The sequence below is a fragment of the Ostrinia furnacalis genome, unplaced genomic scaffold (genome assembly GCF_004193835.3).
Source record: "Ostrinia furnacalis isolate ACB-3 unplaced genomic scaffold, ASM419383v2 OfSCF6001, whole genome shotgun sequence".
Taxonomy (NCBI): domain Eukaryota; kingdom Metazoa; phylum Arthropoda; class Insecta; order Lepidoptera; family Crambidae; genus Ostrinia; species Ostrinia furnacalis.
In genome coordinates this window covers 33,398-49,006 of record NW_021136240.1, presented here as the reverse complement: position 1 = coordinate 49,006, position 15,609 = coordinate 33,398, and the positions used below count along the sequence as shown (strand labels likewise).

The 15,609-nt window shown below is 38.0% G+C and overlaps 8 protein-coding genes across 8 annotated transcripts in view; 5 read left to right on the top strand and 3 right to left on the bottom strand.

Annotated features, from left to right (window-relative positions):
* LOC114361796 (uncharacterized) overlaps window positions 1–15,609 on the top strand; it is a 79,547-nt gene that overhangs the window by 35,805 nt on the left and 28,133 nt on the right. The gene's annotated exons all lie outside the window — the stretch shown is intronic.
* On the top strand, window positions 377–3,623 carry LOC114361791 (uncharacterized). The gene is made up of 4 exons (XM_028316980.1): window positions 377–924; window positions 1,419–2,314; window positions 2,647–2,782; window positions 3,103–3,623. Exons 1-4 carry the CDS (start codon window positions 450–452, stop codon window positions 3,387–3,389), a joined length of 1,794 nt encoding a protein of 597 aa, XP_028172781.1. The 5' UTR covers window positions 377–449; the 3' UTR covers window positions 3,390–3,623.
* Window positions 5,013–8,714, bottom strand: LOC114361790 (SCY1-like protein 2). Its single transcript, XM_028316979.1, has 6 exons — window positions 8,479–8,714; window positions 7,560–8,395; window positions 6,803–7,475; window positions 6,391–6,610; window positions 5,872–6,069; window positions 5,013–5,635 (listed from the first exon to the last, which is right to left on the bottom strand). The coding sequence occupies exons 1-6, from the start codon at window positions 8,603–8,605 to the stop codon at window positions 5,119–5,121; spliced, it is 2,571 nt and encodes an 856-aa protein (XP_028172780.1). The 5' UTR covers window positions 8,606–8,714; the 3' UTR covers window positions 5,013–5,118.
* amrt (TM2 domain-containing protein 2 amaretto) lies at window positions 8,982–9,731 on the top strand. The gene has a single exon (XM_028316990.1). The coding sequence runs from the start codon at window positions 9,095–9,097 to the stop codon at window positions 9,644–9,646; it is 552 nt and encodes a 183-aa protein (XP_028172791.1). The 5' UTR covers window positions 8,982–9,094; the 3' UTR covers window positions 9,647–9,731.
* Window positions 10,198–11,257, bottom strand: RpS13 (ribosomal protein S13). The gene is made up of 3 exons (XM_028316991.1): window positions 11,147–11,257; window positions 10,854–10,981; window positions 10,198–10,526 (listed from the first exon to the last, which is right to left on the bottom strand). The coding sequence occupies exons 1-3, from the start codon at window positions 11,167–11,169 to the stop codon at window positions 10,222–10,224; spliced, it is 456 nt and encodes a 151-aa protein (XP_028172792.1). The 5' UTR covers window positions 11,170–11,257; the 3' UTR covers window positions 10,198–10,221.
* On the top strand, window positions 11,520–12,075 carry LOC114361803 (uncharacterized). Its single transcript, XM_028316992.1, has 2 exons — window positions 11,520–11,714; window positions 11,799–12,075. Exons 1-2 carry the CDS (start codon window positions 11,577–11,579, stop codon window positions 12,009–12,011), a joined length of 351 nt encoding a protein of 116 aa, XP_028172793.1. The 5' UTR covers window positions 11,520–11,576; the 3' UTR covers window positions 12,012–12,075.
* On the top strand, window positions 12,099–13,207 carry LOC114361804 (uncharacterized). The gene is made up of 2 exons (XM_028316993.1): window positions 12,099–12,416; window positions 12,880–13,207. Exons 1-2 carry the CDS (start codon window positions 12,282–12,284, stop codon window positions 13,087–13,089), a joined length of 345 nt encoding a protein of 114 aa, XP_028172794.1. The 5' UTR covers window positions 12,099–12,281; the 3' UTR covers window positions 13,090–13,207.
* Trs31 (trafficking protein particle complex subunit 31) lies at window positions 13,116–14,757 on the bottom strand. Its single transcript, XM_028316989.1, has 5 exons — window positions 14,473–14,757; window positions 14,236–14,362; window positions 14,010–14,093; window positions 13,675–13,773; window positions 13,116–13,388 (listed from the first exon to the last, which is right to left on the bottom strand). The coding sequence occupies exons 1-5, from the start codon at window positions 14,622–14,624 to the stop codon at window positions 13,290–13,292; spliced, it is 561 nt and encodes a 186-aa protein (XP_028172790.1). The 5' UTR covers window positions 14,625–14,757; the 3' UTR covers window positions 13,116–13,289.

Sequence of the window (15,609 nt, the reverse complement as noted above, 5' to 3'; positions counted from 1 at the left end):
AACTGTTTTGTCTCTTTTTTACTCGTGACTGGATGGATACTTTATCTCGCTCTAGCACCAAACTTCATTTTAAAGGAGACTCTTTGAATGGGTTGCGTTATAATTTGTAGCAGTTTTTGAGAATCTGAACGTTCAGAAATAATGACAAGCTTTTGTTTTGATTACATTTTTGTAATTTTTAGGTGAATGCTAAATATTTTTAACGTACATTTTTCATGTGTTTTAAGTTAGGGTTTAACCTTAATAAAATTAAGTTAATTTGTAGTTTTCCATTTGTATTATTTTTTACATTGACCACACCACAACACTCGCGCGGTGATTTTTAAAATGTAGAGCAAGAGATTACGAGAAATGATAAATGATAAGATAACACACCCATTCTTTAGTGGATAATTCATTTGCTGCTTAGTCAATTTAGTCATGATTTTGTTGTTTATTGTGTGAAAACCATGGATAACCTTGGAAGTCAGGAAGTTAACCGAACAGAACGTCGCGAAACTCGTGTCCAGGATTTACATTTGGACAGAGTAGTGGCGACACAGCCCGAAATCGGACCAACTCCTCCCGATGGAGGCTACGGGTGGTTGATCGTAGTGTCTGCATCGATATACAACAGTACAATCCCGAGTTTACTTACTCTTTACGGTTTGGTGATCCTCAGAGCTAACAGGGATGAGGATCACGATGAAGAGGAATCGCGGAAGATATGGGATATGGATATAGCTTTAGTGCCGATTATTATGGTGGTTATAAGGCTCCTCCTGGAGTCGTGGTGCAGAGCGGTGGTGAAAATCTTCAACATGCCAAGGTTCATGGGTCTGGCAGGGCTGTGCCTTACTGTCGCCGGGGTTCTGTTATCTAGTTACTCAACAGATACTTATAGCAATGACCACATAGTGAATATATTCTCAGGGATATTCGCAGGTGAGTTATTATGATCAACGTCACGACATCTTTATTAGTGGCATTGAACTTGTATTGTGTGCACAGGTGTTGTGTAGTTTGTTAGTTATTGTGAATGCTCAGTCACAGTTAAAAACTTGCTTACATAAATTATCATTCTAACACTAATTTTATGACAATCGATCAAAGTGTATGTTTGTATTATTATGAATAATAAAGAGTATGTTTGTATGGAGGAGTTCATTGGACTGACTGATATTCATTGTATAATTGCACATACAAAATACTTCAATGAATGCGGCAAATGATAGTTAAAACATTTGAAATGGAATAGAAACAACAATGGACCCAAATATGTTCCTTGAGGGACACTTTTTAGTACGTTGTTATAAAGAAGCTGTAGGTGCTTTAGTAGGTTTATCTTCACAGAAGAGACGTAGGGGGGAGGGGGTTTACCAACTTACGGATTATTCATTGTTTCAGTCATTTCAAATCAATTTGATTTAACTTTACAGGTACGGGATGGGCTTTAACAGGACAACAGACAGAAGTTATAATAACTCATTACTTCCGAGAAAATCTCACGATAGCTCAGAGATTAGTTCGCATGGCTCCATCGATAGGCAACTTCTTGGCTCCCCTCGTGATCGGCTACCTGTGCACTGTATACAGTGGCGACATCATTGTAATGATATACGCAGCAATTCTGATGCAGAACTGTCTCTTCCTCGCTTCCTACACCAGGCCAGTCTACATAGAGAAAGTCATAAGAACAACCTACAACATGCTCCGCGACGCAGCTGAAGATGAAGACGAAGTCATATACTCCAATCAAAACCAACCCAATCCAGCACCAGCTACACAAAGCCCTCCACAGAGCACAATCCAGGATGACGACAATGATGTCGTCGTTTTCAAATCACGGAACAATGCTAGAGAAATTCTGGATCCAGCTGTACAGTTCAGAGAAAGTAGCGTTGCTACAGTAAACGATCAACAACATCGGTTCTCTTCAGATTTTAGCTCAATGTTTGCCGAAACTTCTTCTAATAGATTTTCATCCAACTTTGGGTCCATGGACATCATGAACTACGCCGGTAGTGCCGGAACTCACAGATATCAGGAACTCGAAGACATAGATAGGGATAATCAGAATCCTCAACCTCTGTACAGGGAGACAACAGTAAATGCACCTCAAAGCAACGTAGTATTTGCCACTGAACCGACGGTCGGGACGATCCGACGAACAGCATCATTGAAGAAGAATTTGATCACAATAGCCAACATGCTGATGGACGTCAACTTTTATTTGTACGCGCTGCTGCACCTTTGCACGACGTTTTCAATCGTGGTCTTGGGAGTTTTCTTACCAGCATTTGTTTGGGTGCAGGTCCCTCAGAATATTTGGTGGGTACGTATCTATCGAATTACTTAAGCATATGAAAAAATAATCCACAATAAATAAGATTGATTAGTATGTAGCCGATAAGCAGATAACAATGTTAGTTTAAGTAATAACAGGGGTGGCTAATGATAGGAGCACCTAAATACATAAAATTATACTAATTGCAGTCACGTGACAAACAAACGTAAGCTGAATCACCAAGTCCTATTGGTTTAATCTAATTTATACTAACATGACTAACATTTGATTGCAGTAAATAGAGTGATGCCTCGAATATCCGGTAAATCCAATTTTCTATTATAGGTATGGTAATTTTAGTTTTCTTCCACTTTCCTCAGGTTGCAACGACGATCGCGATGGGACACGGCGCGGCTCTCTGCTTCATAATGCTTTGTCTCGCCATGCCCAAGGACATCAATGAAAAAACTCGACTCTGCGCCTTCTTCTGTGTGGTTGGCGCACTTGGGTTTTATGGTAAGCCTCCAAAAATAGTGATACCTCTGATAGCAGGTCTTTGCTGGATACTAGCTGCTTGAATTTCTATGGAAATAGAGAGAGGCCTATAATCCTATAATCCAGCATTCTGTCCTTCTTGATGTGATAATGATGATGTCCGTGGATAGCTCTTTAATAGATAGCAGAGACCTTGAAATAAAAGAAACCAAAGCATAATATGCTGGTTTTCTAATCCAGAAGCTGTCATCGGGCTTTGTACAATAGTGTCAATAGTTTTCCTAGGTTAGTCTTTAAATTATTCTAATCATGTACATTAAGGGTTTTGCTTCTTTTGCCAGGAATCACCTTATCAGGCAACAGGAGCTTGCTGATCCTCTGGTGCATGTTCGCCAGTATTTCCACCGCTTCCTCCAGCATCCTCCTACAGCCGCTATACAACAGCACCCTCAACGAGTTCGATACAACAGCCACCATCACCGCGACTAACCTGATTGTAGCTACCTTCATCCTCACCTGGTCTTTGGTCAGGAACTACGAATACAGAACCTGCTTTTTAACAGCTGCTATCCTGCAGGCGGTCACTGCTGCGATGTTCTTGGCGTTTTCTTTTAGAAGACGCAGATAGTGCAAGACAGTGCTTATGATCAGTTTTGTATCGTAGTATAGGCGTAGTTTCTGCTAAGGGGGTTTGACGAGGAATTTGACGTGTGCTCCAATATTGTACGTACTTATTGCGATGCTACATTGTTTCATTAGATTTATACGCGTCAGAAAGCACGTTACGTCTAAAGCCTGGTCCGTGAGCACGTAGAATTTTGTCCAATGACCCCAAGCTACCCATCCTTATCGCTCGCGCGTAATTATGTTGCTGTCGCGCTCGCACACTCACTGCGGGCGCCCGTCGCACAGTCGCGACAAAATTCTACGTGCTCATGGACCAGGCTTTAGTGCATCCCCGTCGAGTTAACTGCGCATCTCGCTCTCGCGACTCTCCCTCGCACTCACCCGCACACCTCCCCGCGTTCGCCCGTCCATACCAGAGCGTCGATGTGACGTCACGGCTGCCAAATGCGCAGTTAGCTTGACCGGGCTGTACAGTATAGTGAAACCTGTAGTATACCAATCTCAGATCATCTATGATCTGAGATACCAATCTATTGTAGATCCGTGGCACATGGTGGTTTGTTTGTAAAGATTATATGGCCATAAAAACCCACCTCCTGTCTGTATAAGTGAGTATGTAAATTGCATTAACTACCAGTGGCTCAGTCGAGACTCAAGATTTTAGACTGAAATAGAAGCGCTTTAAAAAGTTAATCATGACGAAGAATAGTTAATTTTTATACAACTTACTTTAGAAATAAGAAAAATAATGTTACCATAAAGAAAAGTATTTTTTCCATTAATCTATTTATTAAGAGATCAGTTTTCCTAATATAATAATGGAGTTGATAGATAAAACGATTTTATGCGACTATTCATTAAATTAGTTACACTAGGATAATTATGGACAAACATACATGTCGATCAAGATTATACAAATAATAATAAATATCTGACTGCACTATCTTCGCCGCATTTTAAAAAAAATGCTTTGTATTCTGTACCTTCTTTTGGACTAAAATAGCAGAATTGGGCTAATAAGGTCCAATATTTTTATCAATAGTGATGTTGTTTAAAACAACCCAAAGAATATCGACAAAGTTATTGCAGTCAGGTTTTACACTTGTCATAGATTAAGAGTGTAAACAAATCTGCTGAAACATCTAAAAACAATAAAAATTATAGCACCACCAATTAAAATATAAAAACGTAATTTCCAACAAATTGCGTGAATTTTGTGTATTAAATATAACAGCAGATTCAAACAAAATAATTGTAATTCATTATTTAATAAAAGCTATTCTATTTTTATGTAAATTCGAATAAATAAAATATTTATACAAAAATGGTCAAATGCTTACGTACCCTCATTTTATCAACAATAATTTAAAAATAATAGGAATGTGCACATGATTTTCTTTAAATGAAGTGTTCAGACCCTATTTCATTAAATAGTATTTTTTTAAACATTTAGTATTTAATGTAAAATCTGATACATAATAATTATGAAATAAGTAAGTATACATGCTGATTACGGTCGTAATTTACTACTAGTGGATTTAATAATGATAGTATGAAATATAAATTAATTAATGTAGTAAAAAGTGCGTGGTCCGACTCGATTTCTCCTCGATTTTCTCATTAGATTAGATTTTGTAAAATGTTTTCTATTTCACTTACCAGTCCAGTTTAATTCTACTTTGTAAAACGGTTAAATAACGAAATCTCGAGACCCTGTTCTTCATCCGAGTTTAGCTAAGCAAATCCATCATTTCGCTGTCGGTTAACTTTTTAACATTGTTATTGGTGGTCGGATTGTTATTGCTCTGACTCGGTAAAAGAGATTCGAAGGCTGACCAATCCTGTTTCATATTCGTTTGCTGATTTTGGTTATTGGCCCATTTGTTATTGAAGTTACCAGTCGTTTGGGGATTCCAGCCGGTATTGGGTGGTAAAGCGAGTTGGTTGTCAAACCCGGGGAGACTGTTGGGATTGGACGCTGGGAATTGGTACGGTCTGGGTTGGTTTACGTTATAGTTGGGTCCTGTTTGGACATTATAATTGGGACTTGATAGCGTCATGTTAAGGGGGGGTTTGGTAGGGGCAGGGGAGGGGAAAGACTTGTGAGAGGTGAGCTGGGAGAGGTTAGATTGTAGGAGGGAGCTGGTGAGGTCTACGGTCCGAGGCGGGTGCTTTGGAATGGCCGGAATGGCAGTGGGAGCCGGCTGGTTGTTGAACTTGCGGACTGTTTCTTGCTGCTGTGCTATCCTGAAATTAAATGAATATAATTTAAAGAAAAGTATTTAATTCAAAAATCTTAGATAGTTTCATAGATGAATGTTTGTTACTCTTTCATTCACACTTAGATCGCGATTTAGATAAAATTTAGTTTATAGACAGGATAGACCCAGGTGTTTGAATGGAAACAGATTTTCTGTGACAGATCTAATTTCACGTGGGCGAAGCCAGTCGAAAGCTAACAAAATATAAATATCTCAACGAACCTTTGTTTCTCTTCAATGCTAAGCGACCCGCTGTTGTCGCCCACATTCGGCATGGCCGGCTCGCCTTTCTCCGGTCCCTTCGAGTTTTGAAAAGAGAACGGATCCAATCCTAAACCGGAAAACATTTTGTCTATGTCGGTCTGCGGCGCGGGCGCTGACACCAAGTTGTCTGTAGCTGCCAGTGAGTGCTCCATCACTCTGGAAAGTTGAGAATATTTAATTACATTTAGTAATTGAAAGAGGATGGTTTTATTCGACGGCTTATCACTTTGACCATCGAACATGACTGGCTCCATAGATATCTAGTTCATATCAGGCTCGAAGGACCATTAAGTTTGTTTAATAATCGTTCATTCCTTCGTTATCCACTGATGGCCAAAAAGGTCTTCGGATTTCCACAATGACCAGTGAAAGGGAAGGGGTGAACTTGAGAATGGCATACACTGTATTTTTTTTTATTTTACACCTAAATTAGCTTAGCTAAATGGCAGTGTTAAAACAAATGAGTTAGTTACGTACTTGGATTCATTTTGGATGGAATTCAGTTGCTCCAACTTTGCTCTGTGTTCTGTTTCTACTTTAGAAATCATCTGTTTTACCAATGTGATGAGTGCGTTAAACTGATTTAATGTCAAGCCATTCTCAACACATAACGGAATGAGGAAGGGTAACACTTTTGTTGCCATAACCTCCTTTGTGATTCCTAGCTTCTTGTGGCTTAGAGCAAGCTTGTAAATACCTGGAATCATAGAAAGAAGGATTGAGAACTTCATATTACCCAGTGACATTCTCATCTAAACCTTAGGCTGAGTTGCACCTCCTTACTTTAACCATAATAGGTGATTTTGTATGAAGTTTGACAGATTTTTGACGTTAGTTAAAGTAAGATGGTGTAACCCAGCCTTAATGAAATTAACGAAGTTATAAGTACCTAAAATCCCCATTAACACAGCAGGCTCCCTAGATGGTATCTGAGGCAGGAAAGGTATAATCTCATCCAACACCAGCCATTTGTCCAAATGCTCCAGCAACTTGCCAAGACACAGCAAACAATTCACTCGTACTGAGATGTAGTTTGTGCTCATACACAGCTTCTTGATTCGCGGCAGAAGTGCATTCTTCATCGCCGGATAGTCAATTAAAGATGCAAAAGTGGGTAAGACAGATAAACAAAGTTCCTGTATCTGCTGGGCATCAGATTCCAAAGCCCGATACAACATCGGCAGTATATCACTCTTAACTTCATCTCCTGGGGTCAGTTTCAACAAAAGCTCCATCTTTTGCATGAATATCAACAATATCTGAATCGGATCTTGTATCATCATGACTGGCTTCAACACTGGCAGGATATACTTTATGAATTCCTCCTTCGTAGAATTCTCGGCGATCAGCAAAACGTTCGGTAACACAAATGGCACCATAGGCGGGTTCACAAACTCTTTTGAGAGACATGGCAGGATTCGGTAAATGCATATCCGGTGTGGCATTTTCTGTATTATCTGCGGCAGGCCCTTGTAAAACTGTGATTTTTGTAAATTGTCCCATTGGAATAAAGAATCCAGGTAGTTGAGAGTTTTTACACCCACATCTTCAAAATATGAAATCTGTAAAAATAATGATTGATTAGACAATGTAAATAATAAATAAGCAAAATTAGATAATTATGTTTAGTTTACAAATTAACTTACTTTTAAGAATTGATGTGGATCTGGCCTTAGCTCTGGAGTAGCATTCAGCATAAGTTTCACATAATCTCTGAGCCCATCAACTACACAAGATAACCTTGAAGAAGGCAGATTTCTTATCTCGGTGGCAAACCGTTTAAATTTTGAGTAATCATTACCAACATTCCCCAACGTTTGGTGGCCTGTGCTGTGCAGAACATAAATAACCATTCCTAGAGAGAAGATGTCACTTGCAGGGGAATGTGTTGCTGAAAGGACGTACTCAGGAGCCAAATAATCAAGAACTGGCTGCGTCAGAGGGTGCATGGCCTGACAGTACTCAGTAAAAGGCCAGAACGGAGCTGCACCTGGACCACTCTGGTTAGCAATACAAAAATCAAACCCAAATATCTTCCATGCGCCCTGCTGGTTCACTATTATCGACTCCGGGCACACATTGTGATGCAAAAGCTTCACATCATTGTGCAGAAATGCTAATCCTTCAGCTATCTGCATCAAACCATACTTAATTTCCAGCTCATAGAGCTTATAATTGCTCAAATGGTTGGGCACAGGCTGCGGCATGTTCTCTGTGTTGCCCAAAATGTTGGCTAAACTAGCAAAAACTGGTTCAGTGGCGAAAGCTAGACTTTCGCGGCTCTCCTCAAGGCTGTGCTGGACCGTGAGTATCTGCGGGTGCCGCAGTTTCGTCAGCTGCACGATGCCACGCCTCAGTGTCTCCAGCATTATGTCTCTATCAGCCTTCGACCATCTCTCCAGATGTTTCTTCTCGAACACAAATATTGAAGCCTCTTGCTTGGTCGACTTTTTATACCCTTTGTAAATTTTCCATAATAAACCTGTAACAATGAAGCTTGAGTTAATATTCTCAGTTGAATAAAGGAGAATAGAATAGTATGCAATGTAGTTTTATTGTATTTACCTGGACCAGCGCTGGCGATGAATTGCGTAGCTTCAAACTCTCTAGTCACTGGATTTCCCGGTAAAACTCCAGACAACTGTGAAACTGTATTGCTAACAGATGAGTAGAATTTATTAAACACCTCCATTTTATTCTAAAGTTCTCAAATAAATTGTATTGGGAAAACAAAAATCATTACAAGGACCAGCCGAAATAATTGCAGTATTTTTTTTCTAAACTGTCATAGTGACATTACTGTGATCGTTCTGAAATAGAGATAAAACATCACGAAGGATTCGTGACGAATCGTTTACCGTTAATTATTTATCCCGACAACAACGTAACAACACGTTACACGACCGATATTATAGGTCATGCAGCAAGAGTTGAGACGATGGTAATGGCGATGGCCAGTGGGCCCATGGCATCATCAACATTCCAGTCTCTTGATTTTATTATGTTTTATTTTATTTTATTGATACCGTTATTTGTTACTGTTGCTCAATATTTCTGAACTGTACAATGACTGTCAAAATTAGTCAAAACAGGAAGATTTGTCAACAAGAGATTTCCTGTGTTTGCTCTAATTATAAAATATTAAAACTAGCAGCTAAGAAATGGCTTGAAATTAAGAATAATGATAGGAAAAAGTGGTCTCATATTAAATATCTTAGTCCTTGTAACTGCCCTTCCTCGCGGTTCATCCGATAGCAATCCGTATGCAGACGAGCCCTATCGACCACTAGGCCCACTAGTAAAATGCAACTTTCTACCGATGGAATTCTTGAACTGCGATCATCCCATCGACCATAAAGGGAACCAAACAGCCAGGGATGCTACAGGTCACGGCTGTGTAAAGTTTGGAGGTGTTTTGTATGAGAATGTTGAGAAGACTAAAGTACAGTGCAAGGCGTTGGATAATATCGAGTGTTACGGCAGCAGAACGTTCTTGAAAGATGGTTTTCCGTGTGTGCGGTACTCTGGACACTATTTCACTACAACTCTCATATACAGTATACTTCTGGGGTTCCTGGGCATGGACCGATTCTGCCTTGGGCAGACTGGTACAGCTGTGGGTAAACTCCTGACTCTGGGAGGCTTGGGCATTTGGTGGATCGTCGATGTAGTGCTACTGATTACTAACAACCTGCACCCTGAAGATGGAAGCAATTGGAATCCTTATGTATAGTCTATTTGCATCATAAAAATTGTAATAGTTCTAAGTTTTGTATTGTTGACTGACTTGATGAATAAAATATGGATGTTTCCAATTTTTACCTTCTTTATTCAAATATTATTTGAGCAGAACTACTGAATCCTTTATTTTTGATATTTTGAATGAAGTTAAAATAAATTAAGTTCCTGCTATTATATCCCTATTTTGATTTGTTCAGGAATAGGAACATAGCCCAATGTTTTAGAAACTTGGTCTTTACCTAAATAAATATAATAATCTAATAATTAGAGCTCAAATTACTATTATTTTCATGAATTAAAATTGAATTTTACAGACAAAAAATATGCCATGTAAGAGTAAAATAGTGTAAATGAATAGTAACATTGAATTTACAAATATTTTTACCTACCTAATGTGACTAAAAAGTCCTTATTGTGAAAATTACTTATTGATTTCCAAGGCAATCACTGTTCTTAATTTTAGTTCGCTAGTGTACCTTTTCAGGAAAAAATATAATAGTGATAAGACAAAAAAAACTAGGTGCTTGAAAAGAAAACACAATGGAAGTTTTATAATATAATTAAAACTTAAGCCACAAGGGCTGAAGCAGTGCTCGACTCATATTTCCAGTTGGGGGGCAGAACGCTCTTTGTCTTGTAGTAGCGAGCTAGCCTGTGGATTCGGGACTCGACCAGGATAAGTCTGAATTTGCTGTCCTTGTCTTTCCTGTTGCGTTCCAAGTGCTTCCTCATCGCAACGGCCTTCTTGATGAGGTAGTATAAGTCCTCGGGTAGGTCGGGGGCCAGCCCCATAGCCTTCATGATTCTGAGGATCTTCTTGCCAGTCACAAATCTGACTTGGGCAACTCCATGTGAATCCCTGAGCATGACACCTGGAAACAATGAGAGATTTCGTTTTATAGCATTTACCAAATTAATTTTAGGATTGAAATACAACTTGTGTCGTATTATTTTCTTTTACAAATTCTTGTGATGAACATCAAAATAGTTATTTTTAAAACACTATAAAGGCTAATGAAATGACAACTTTTGTTATTTACTCATAGTGATTTGGTTTGGGACTATGAGGGTCAAAAATACCACATGATGGAAGACTGAGCAGATAGCACAAGTTAATTTAATACCACGATACGAGCTATAAACTAATCGTAAGTCCTGTGGAAATGACCTAAAACATGGAACGTATGTAAGAAACTTACCGATTTGGGATGGAGTTAGGCCCTTCTTGCCCAGTTTGAAAATCTGTTCCTTTACATCGTCAGCAGTGAGTTTCAGCCAGGTTGGGACACTGCGACGGTACGGCAGCGCCGACTGGGAAATACCCTTGCTGAAAACATAAAAATCACACTTTTATCCTTTGCCATGTGGTGGTCGGGAGCGCGGCGTAGAGGTTATGAAGCTGTCACATCACAATTTTGGATTCACCATAACCCAAATTTATATTATGGTGGTAATTTACACTTTACACTGTAAAATTTAACAATAAAATTACCCAGGTGCGTGCATACGACCCATGGTTGCGGTTTTTAGAAAACTCGCCGATCTGACAACGACAACAAGGGAAACGAAAAAGATGGTGGCCGGAAACCGTTCATTCGTTCACCGCTTACGTTTTATTGTCTATGAATGAATACTTCCTCGCTGGGTGTCTATTGTTATTGATTGCTCGATGGAACCAAAATATGATAGTGATAGCGTCAAAAATTGATGACAACAATTAGTTAATACTATCTGATTTTTCAGGCATTCTAAGACTTTTTTTACTTAAAGATCATTTTTGATCTAGATCAATAGGTAGCTTTGAATTACCGGTTTAAAAAAAACACCTTTACCTGACGTAAATGTCAAAGGTTTGACAGCTGTCAAATTACCACAACATTTCAGGGGTACTGATCTAAAATCTGTCGATTTTGAAGACCAAAATGGCAAATAATTACGGTATTTCCGATGCAGAATTAAATTTGATTAAGCAGCAGGCTGCCCGCCGTGCTGGTTTACGTAAAGAGTTTCTGAAGCAAAGAACCAACCCTTGGAAACATGCCTCCGAAGCTGGTTATGTTGTGAGTATAATTACGTAATTTGATTTAAAAACAGTATTTATATTGTAAACAATGAACTAAAACCAATATTTTTCTAATTTTCAGTTCGACAAGGGTATCCAACAGTTTATGTCGATGAAAGTGACTCAGTATGATCACTTTAAACCTAATATGAGAACTAGTTTATTTGGAATATGTGTTATCGTTTTACCTATGCTTGGATATGGTTACCTTTGTTTCAACGAACGGGCTCAACGCGAAGCGAAGATCAGGAGTGGTGAACTGCGCTACAGGGAAAGAACCTGGAAGTTAGCTTAATCAAAACAATTGAAAAACATAATAGTTGTATAGTTCAATAAAATAATTTAATGTCGAAATACTATACTTTGTGTATTAGTTTTTGCCTACTGACTGTACATAATATAACTGGCTTTAAACAAAAAAGTATTTTACATGGTACTCTGGATCAGACATATGATTATGACAACTTGTCAAATCTTTTAACTTTTGCAGTTTCTTGATCTGTCCTATACATAAATAAAGAAATAAATTTAATAATACAATAGTAGTTTTATAGTTTTAAACACAATGTCTAAGCAGTGCTACTCAGAAATTGAGTGCAAAATCATCAAGGCCCAGATTGAGAGGCGGGCCAAATACCGGAAAGAGTTCTTGAAGGCTAGGACTGACCCTTGTAAGCACTCTCAAGAGGCTGGATATGTTGTATGTATATTTTTTTATGGAAAATTGAAGTTCTGGCCATTTCCTTAGAAGAAGTCATTATAGGTACATAGGTATCACAAATCCTGGTATTAGATGCTTAGATATGGTGTGGGATATGATGGTGACCACAGTTGTAACAGCCTATAGAGATAAAAATTCCATAAGAGAAGCTTTTTTAGGTCTCTACAGCATCATGTCCCGAAAACTTATCTAGAAGGGGGTTTCACAGAGTTGTAGGGCTAAAAATAGGCTATGCCTAGATGTCACACTATTCCTGAGTATGACAGCTTCTGAAATCTATAACTCCTAGTCAAGCTGCCTAGTTAACCATAAATACCATAATAGTGAATCAAATCACCTATTTGTGAACACAGATAAAGCAGTTATTCAAGCTGCCCAGTTCATCATCATAGTTACATAACATCATCTATTTACGGCATACCTATTTTCCATCTTATTCCAGTTCGATGAAGCAATGCAGAGGTTCATGACATTGAAATGCTACCAAACATACTACTTCCAACCATGTATGCAAGCAGCCATTAAGGGCATTTTATGTATTGCACCTATGTTCATTTATGGGTACATAATATGGGAGAGCAGAAACAAGTTTGAAACTGCCTGTCGGTGCGGTAGTCTGAGGTATCGTGATAGACTTTTCAAATTACAATAAAAATGTAGTCATTTATTATGCTTTGATGATTAAAAAATATTTTATTGCTATTGAATTTCATCTTTCAATTATTACAAAAATCTTAATGCTAAAACTGTAGGCTACTGAGACTATAAAAACCATAACATAAAGCTTACAGATTTATTACAATTATTTAAGTATAATTTAACATTTTATAGAGGTAGCAGAGGAGCATATAATTAGCGATCATCCAGTGATTTGTCTCTGGATATGACTGAATCATCAAACTTCACCATGTAAGTGGTTCCCTTATGCCAGTGAGCTGTGACTTTTGCAGGCTGAAATAAAAAAAAAGATTACATTATATAAAATGAATAGATAGAAAAAATCCCTTGTATTTAATAGTAAACAAATTGGGATTTTTTAAGTTAATGGGATGGGCAAAAAGAAAACAACATGAGGAATGTGGTAAGTCCAACAAGTAGGTTTTGCCTATTGCAGCATCTGTATTGGACTTATTAAACAAAGTACAAAAATATAAAATAATATTATTAGTACATAACAATCTGTATTGTATTGCTAATAAACTATAGCAGATGCAAATTGACAGGTTCAGATACTTACAAATCCACTCTTGGTTAGGACTGCTTCAATGATGCCAGCATTGAAAGTGGCGCAGTTGAGGGAGCCTTTGTCCTTTGGCACACTTATGAATTTGTTAACCTGGAAAAATTACAAAAAAATAAGATTAGCCTTAAGGCTAAATAAATGTTGTGGTATCCACATGCAGGTTATCCATGTAAACTAGAAAGCCACCCTTTGGTCAAATGATAATAATCTTGTTGAATTACTTGACACTCAATAACTTGAACTTATAGACTTGTTTTTTAAAGTAGATAGGTAATCCAAAAGGTTTATTTCTTTCATGGCTGACAGTTTCCCAATTAGTTGATACTCACCAGTGCATCCTTTTCAATTATGTAGTAGGTTCTTTCGTCATCATTTGCATGTTCCAACTTATCAGCTTCTTTTCCAAACAATACCTGTAATAAAAATAAGTATTCAGACAAGTATTAAAGTAATGTATCAACTAAACCCTTGTACAGAAGAATTTGATCCAAAGATTTAAATAAAGCCTCCAAAATTCATAGGATCTAAATCACAGTAGCTAAGTTCATCAAATACCTTCCATAATGTTGACTTGACAAATAACAGCATATTCAGCAGCTTTATTTCCCTTTTACTATTTCTTTCACGAACGAAATACAGATCGAGGAGTCTTGTGCCTACATCTTGACCAATGTCTGATAATCTGAAATTAGAGAAAGGTGAAAATGAATGATTACATCCGATAAAAATTAATAGCAATTTTATTATGGATAGTTTATCGACTTAATCTTCCTAAATCTGTGTAAGACTTACTTGTTTTGGAGCTCGTGAATAGAATGTGAGCGGTTCTGACAATACTGAACTATTTCGGAGAAAAGCAGGGCGTAAAAAGCCAAAGATATCTCCCCCTTTCCTTTGCTCAGTGGCTTGTCCAGGATCGAGGATTTGGAGCGACTAGATGACATTGTAAGGAGAGGTTCTGATAGAGAACTTTATTCAAATCTTAAAGAGATTTCTCTCTTTTAACTTTAATTAATAAAATCCCAAAATTTAATTAAATTCTCATCTCGTCAGCCATCGCTCTGTTGACAAACCAAAATGTCAATTGTCACTTTGACGTTTATATTTTTAATAACTTTATCGACTTGGGTAACAGTTATTTAGCTATTTCTTCCCGCTAGACAAGTAGCACTTTTTGATCAACTGTCGCATTTTGCCACTTGTCTTGGGAGGCACTGAGGCAGAGCAGAGATATTTTGATATATTGGTAAGTTACATAGCAGCCCTTTGAGACAAGGTTGAGGTAAGCGTAACAAGAAGAATAATACACAGCGTTTGTGAAGTTAATATAGCATGTCTCCTGTCTTGCCATGAGTGGCAGAAATCAGCAGAAATAATAATGACTGACTGGCTGGCCGCCCAAGACTACTAGTACCTAGTACATCATCTGAATAACTCCGGTACCTACCCCCACGTTGGTAGCGCTGACCTTATATACCTGACATGAATATAATTTGATTTTCTGTGCACTTCTGCTGCCAGAAGAGAGATAATCGGGCGATACGAATTAATCCATCCATCGCCGAATTTAGGCTGCCCTGATGGTCCAACGGAATCAATAAAAACTAAGAGTAGGTAGGCTGCGATTCTGATTTTCATTTATTTATACGATCCGCTTACTCATTGATACCATTTAATGATTTGAATGGTGGAATCGATTCTGTTGAGGCATGTAAAATTAAAATAGACATGTGATGTGCGCCACTGTCCCATCGAGACTTTCAGCATTGCGTCTATATTAAATTAATTAATGGAATAAAACAACACAACGTATAAATAACAAAAAACTTTACTTCATATAAAGCATATTTTAACAGCGTTAAGGTACATCATTAAATCAAACCGTGACTTATAATATGAATCCATTATTCACATTACGTTACATTTGTG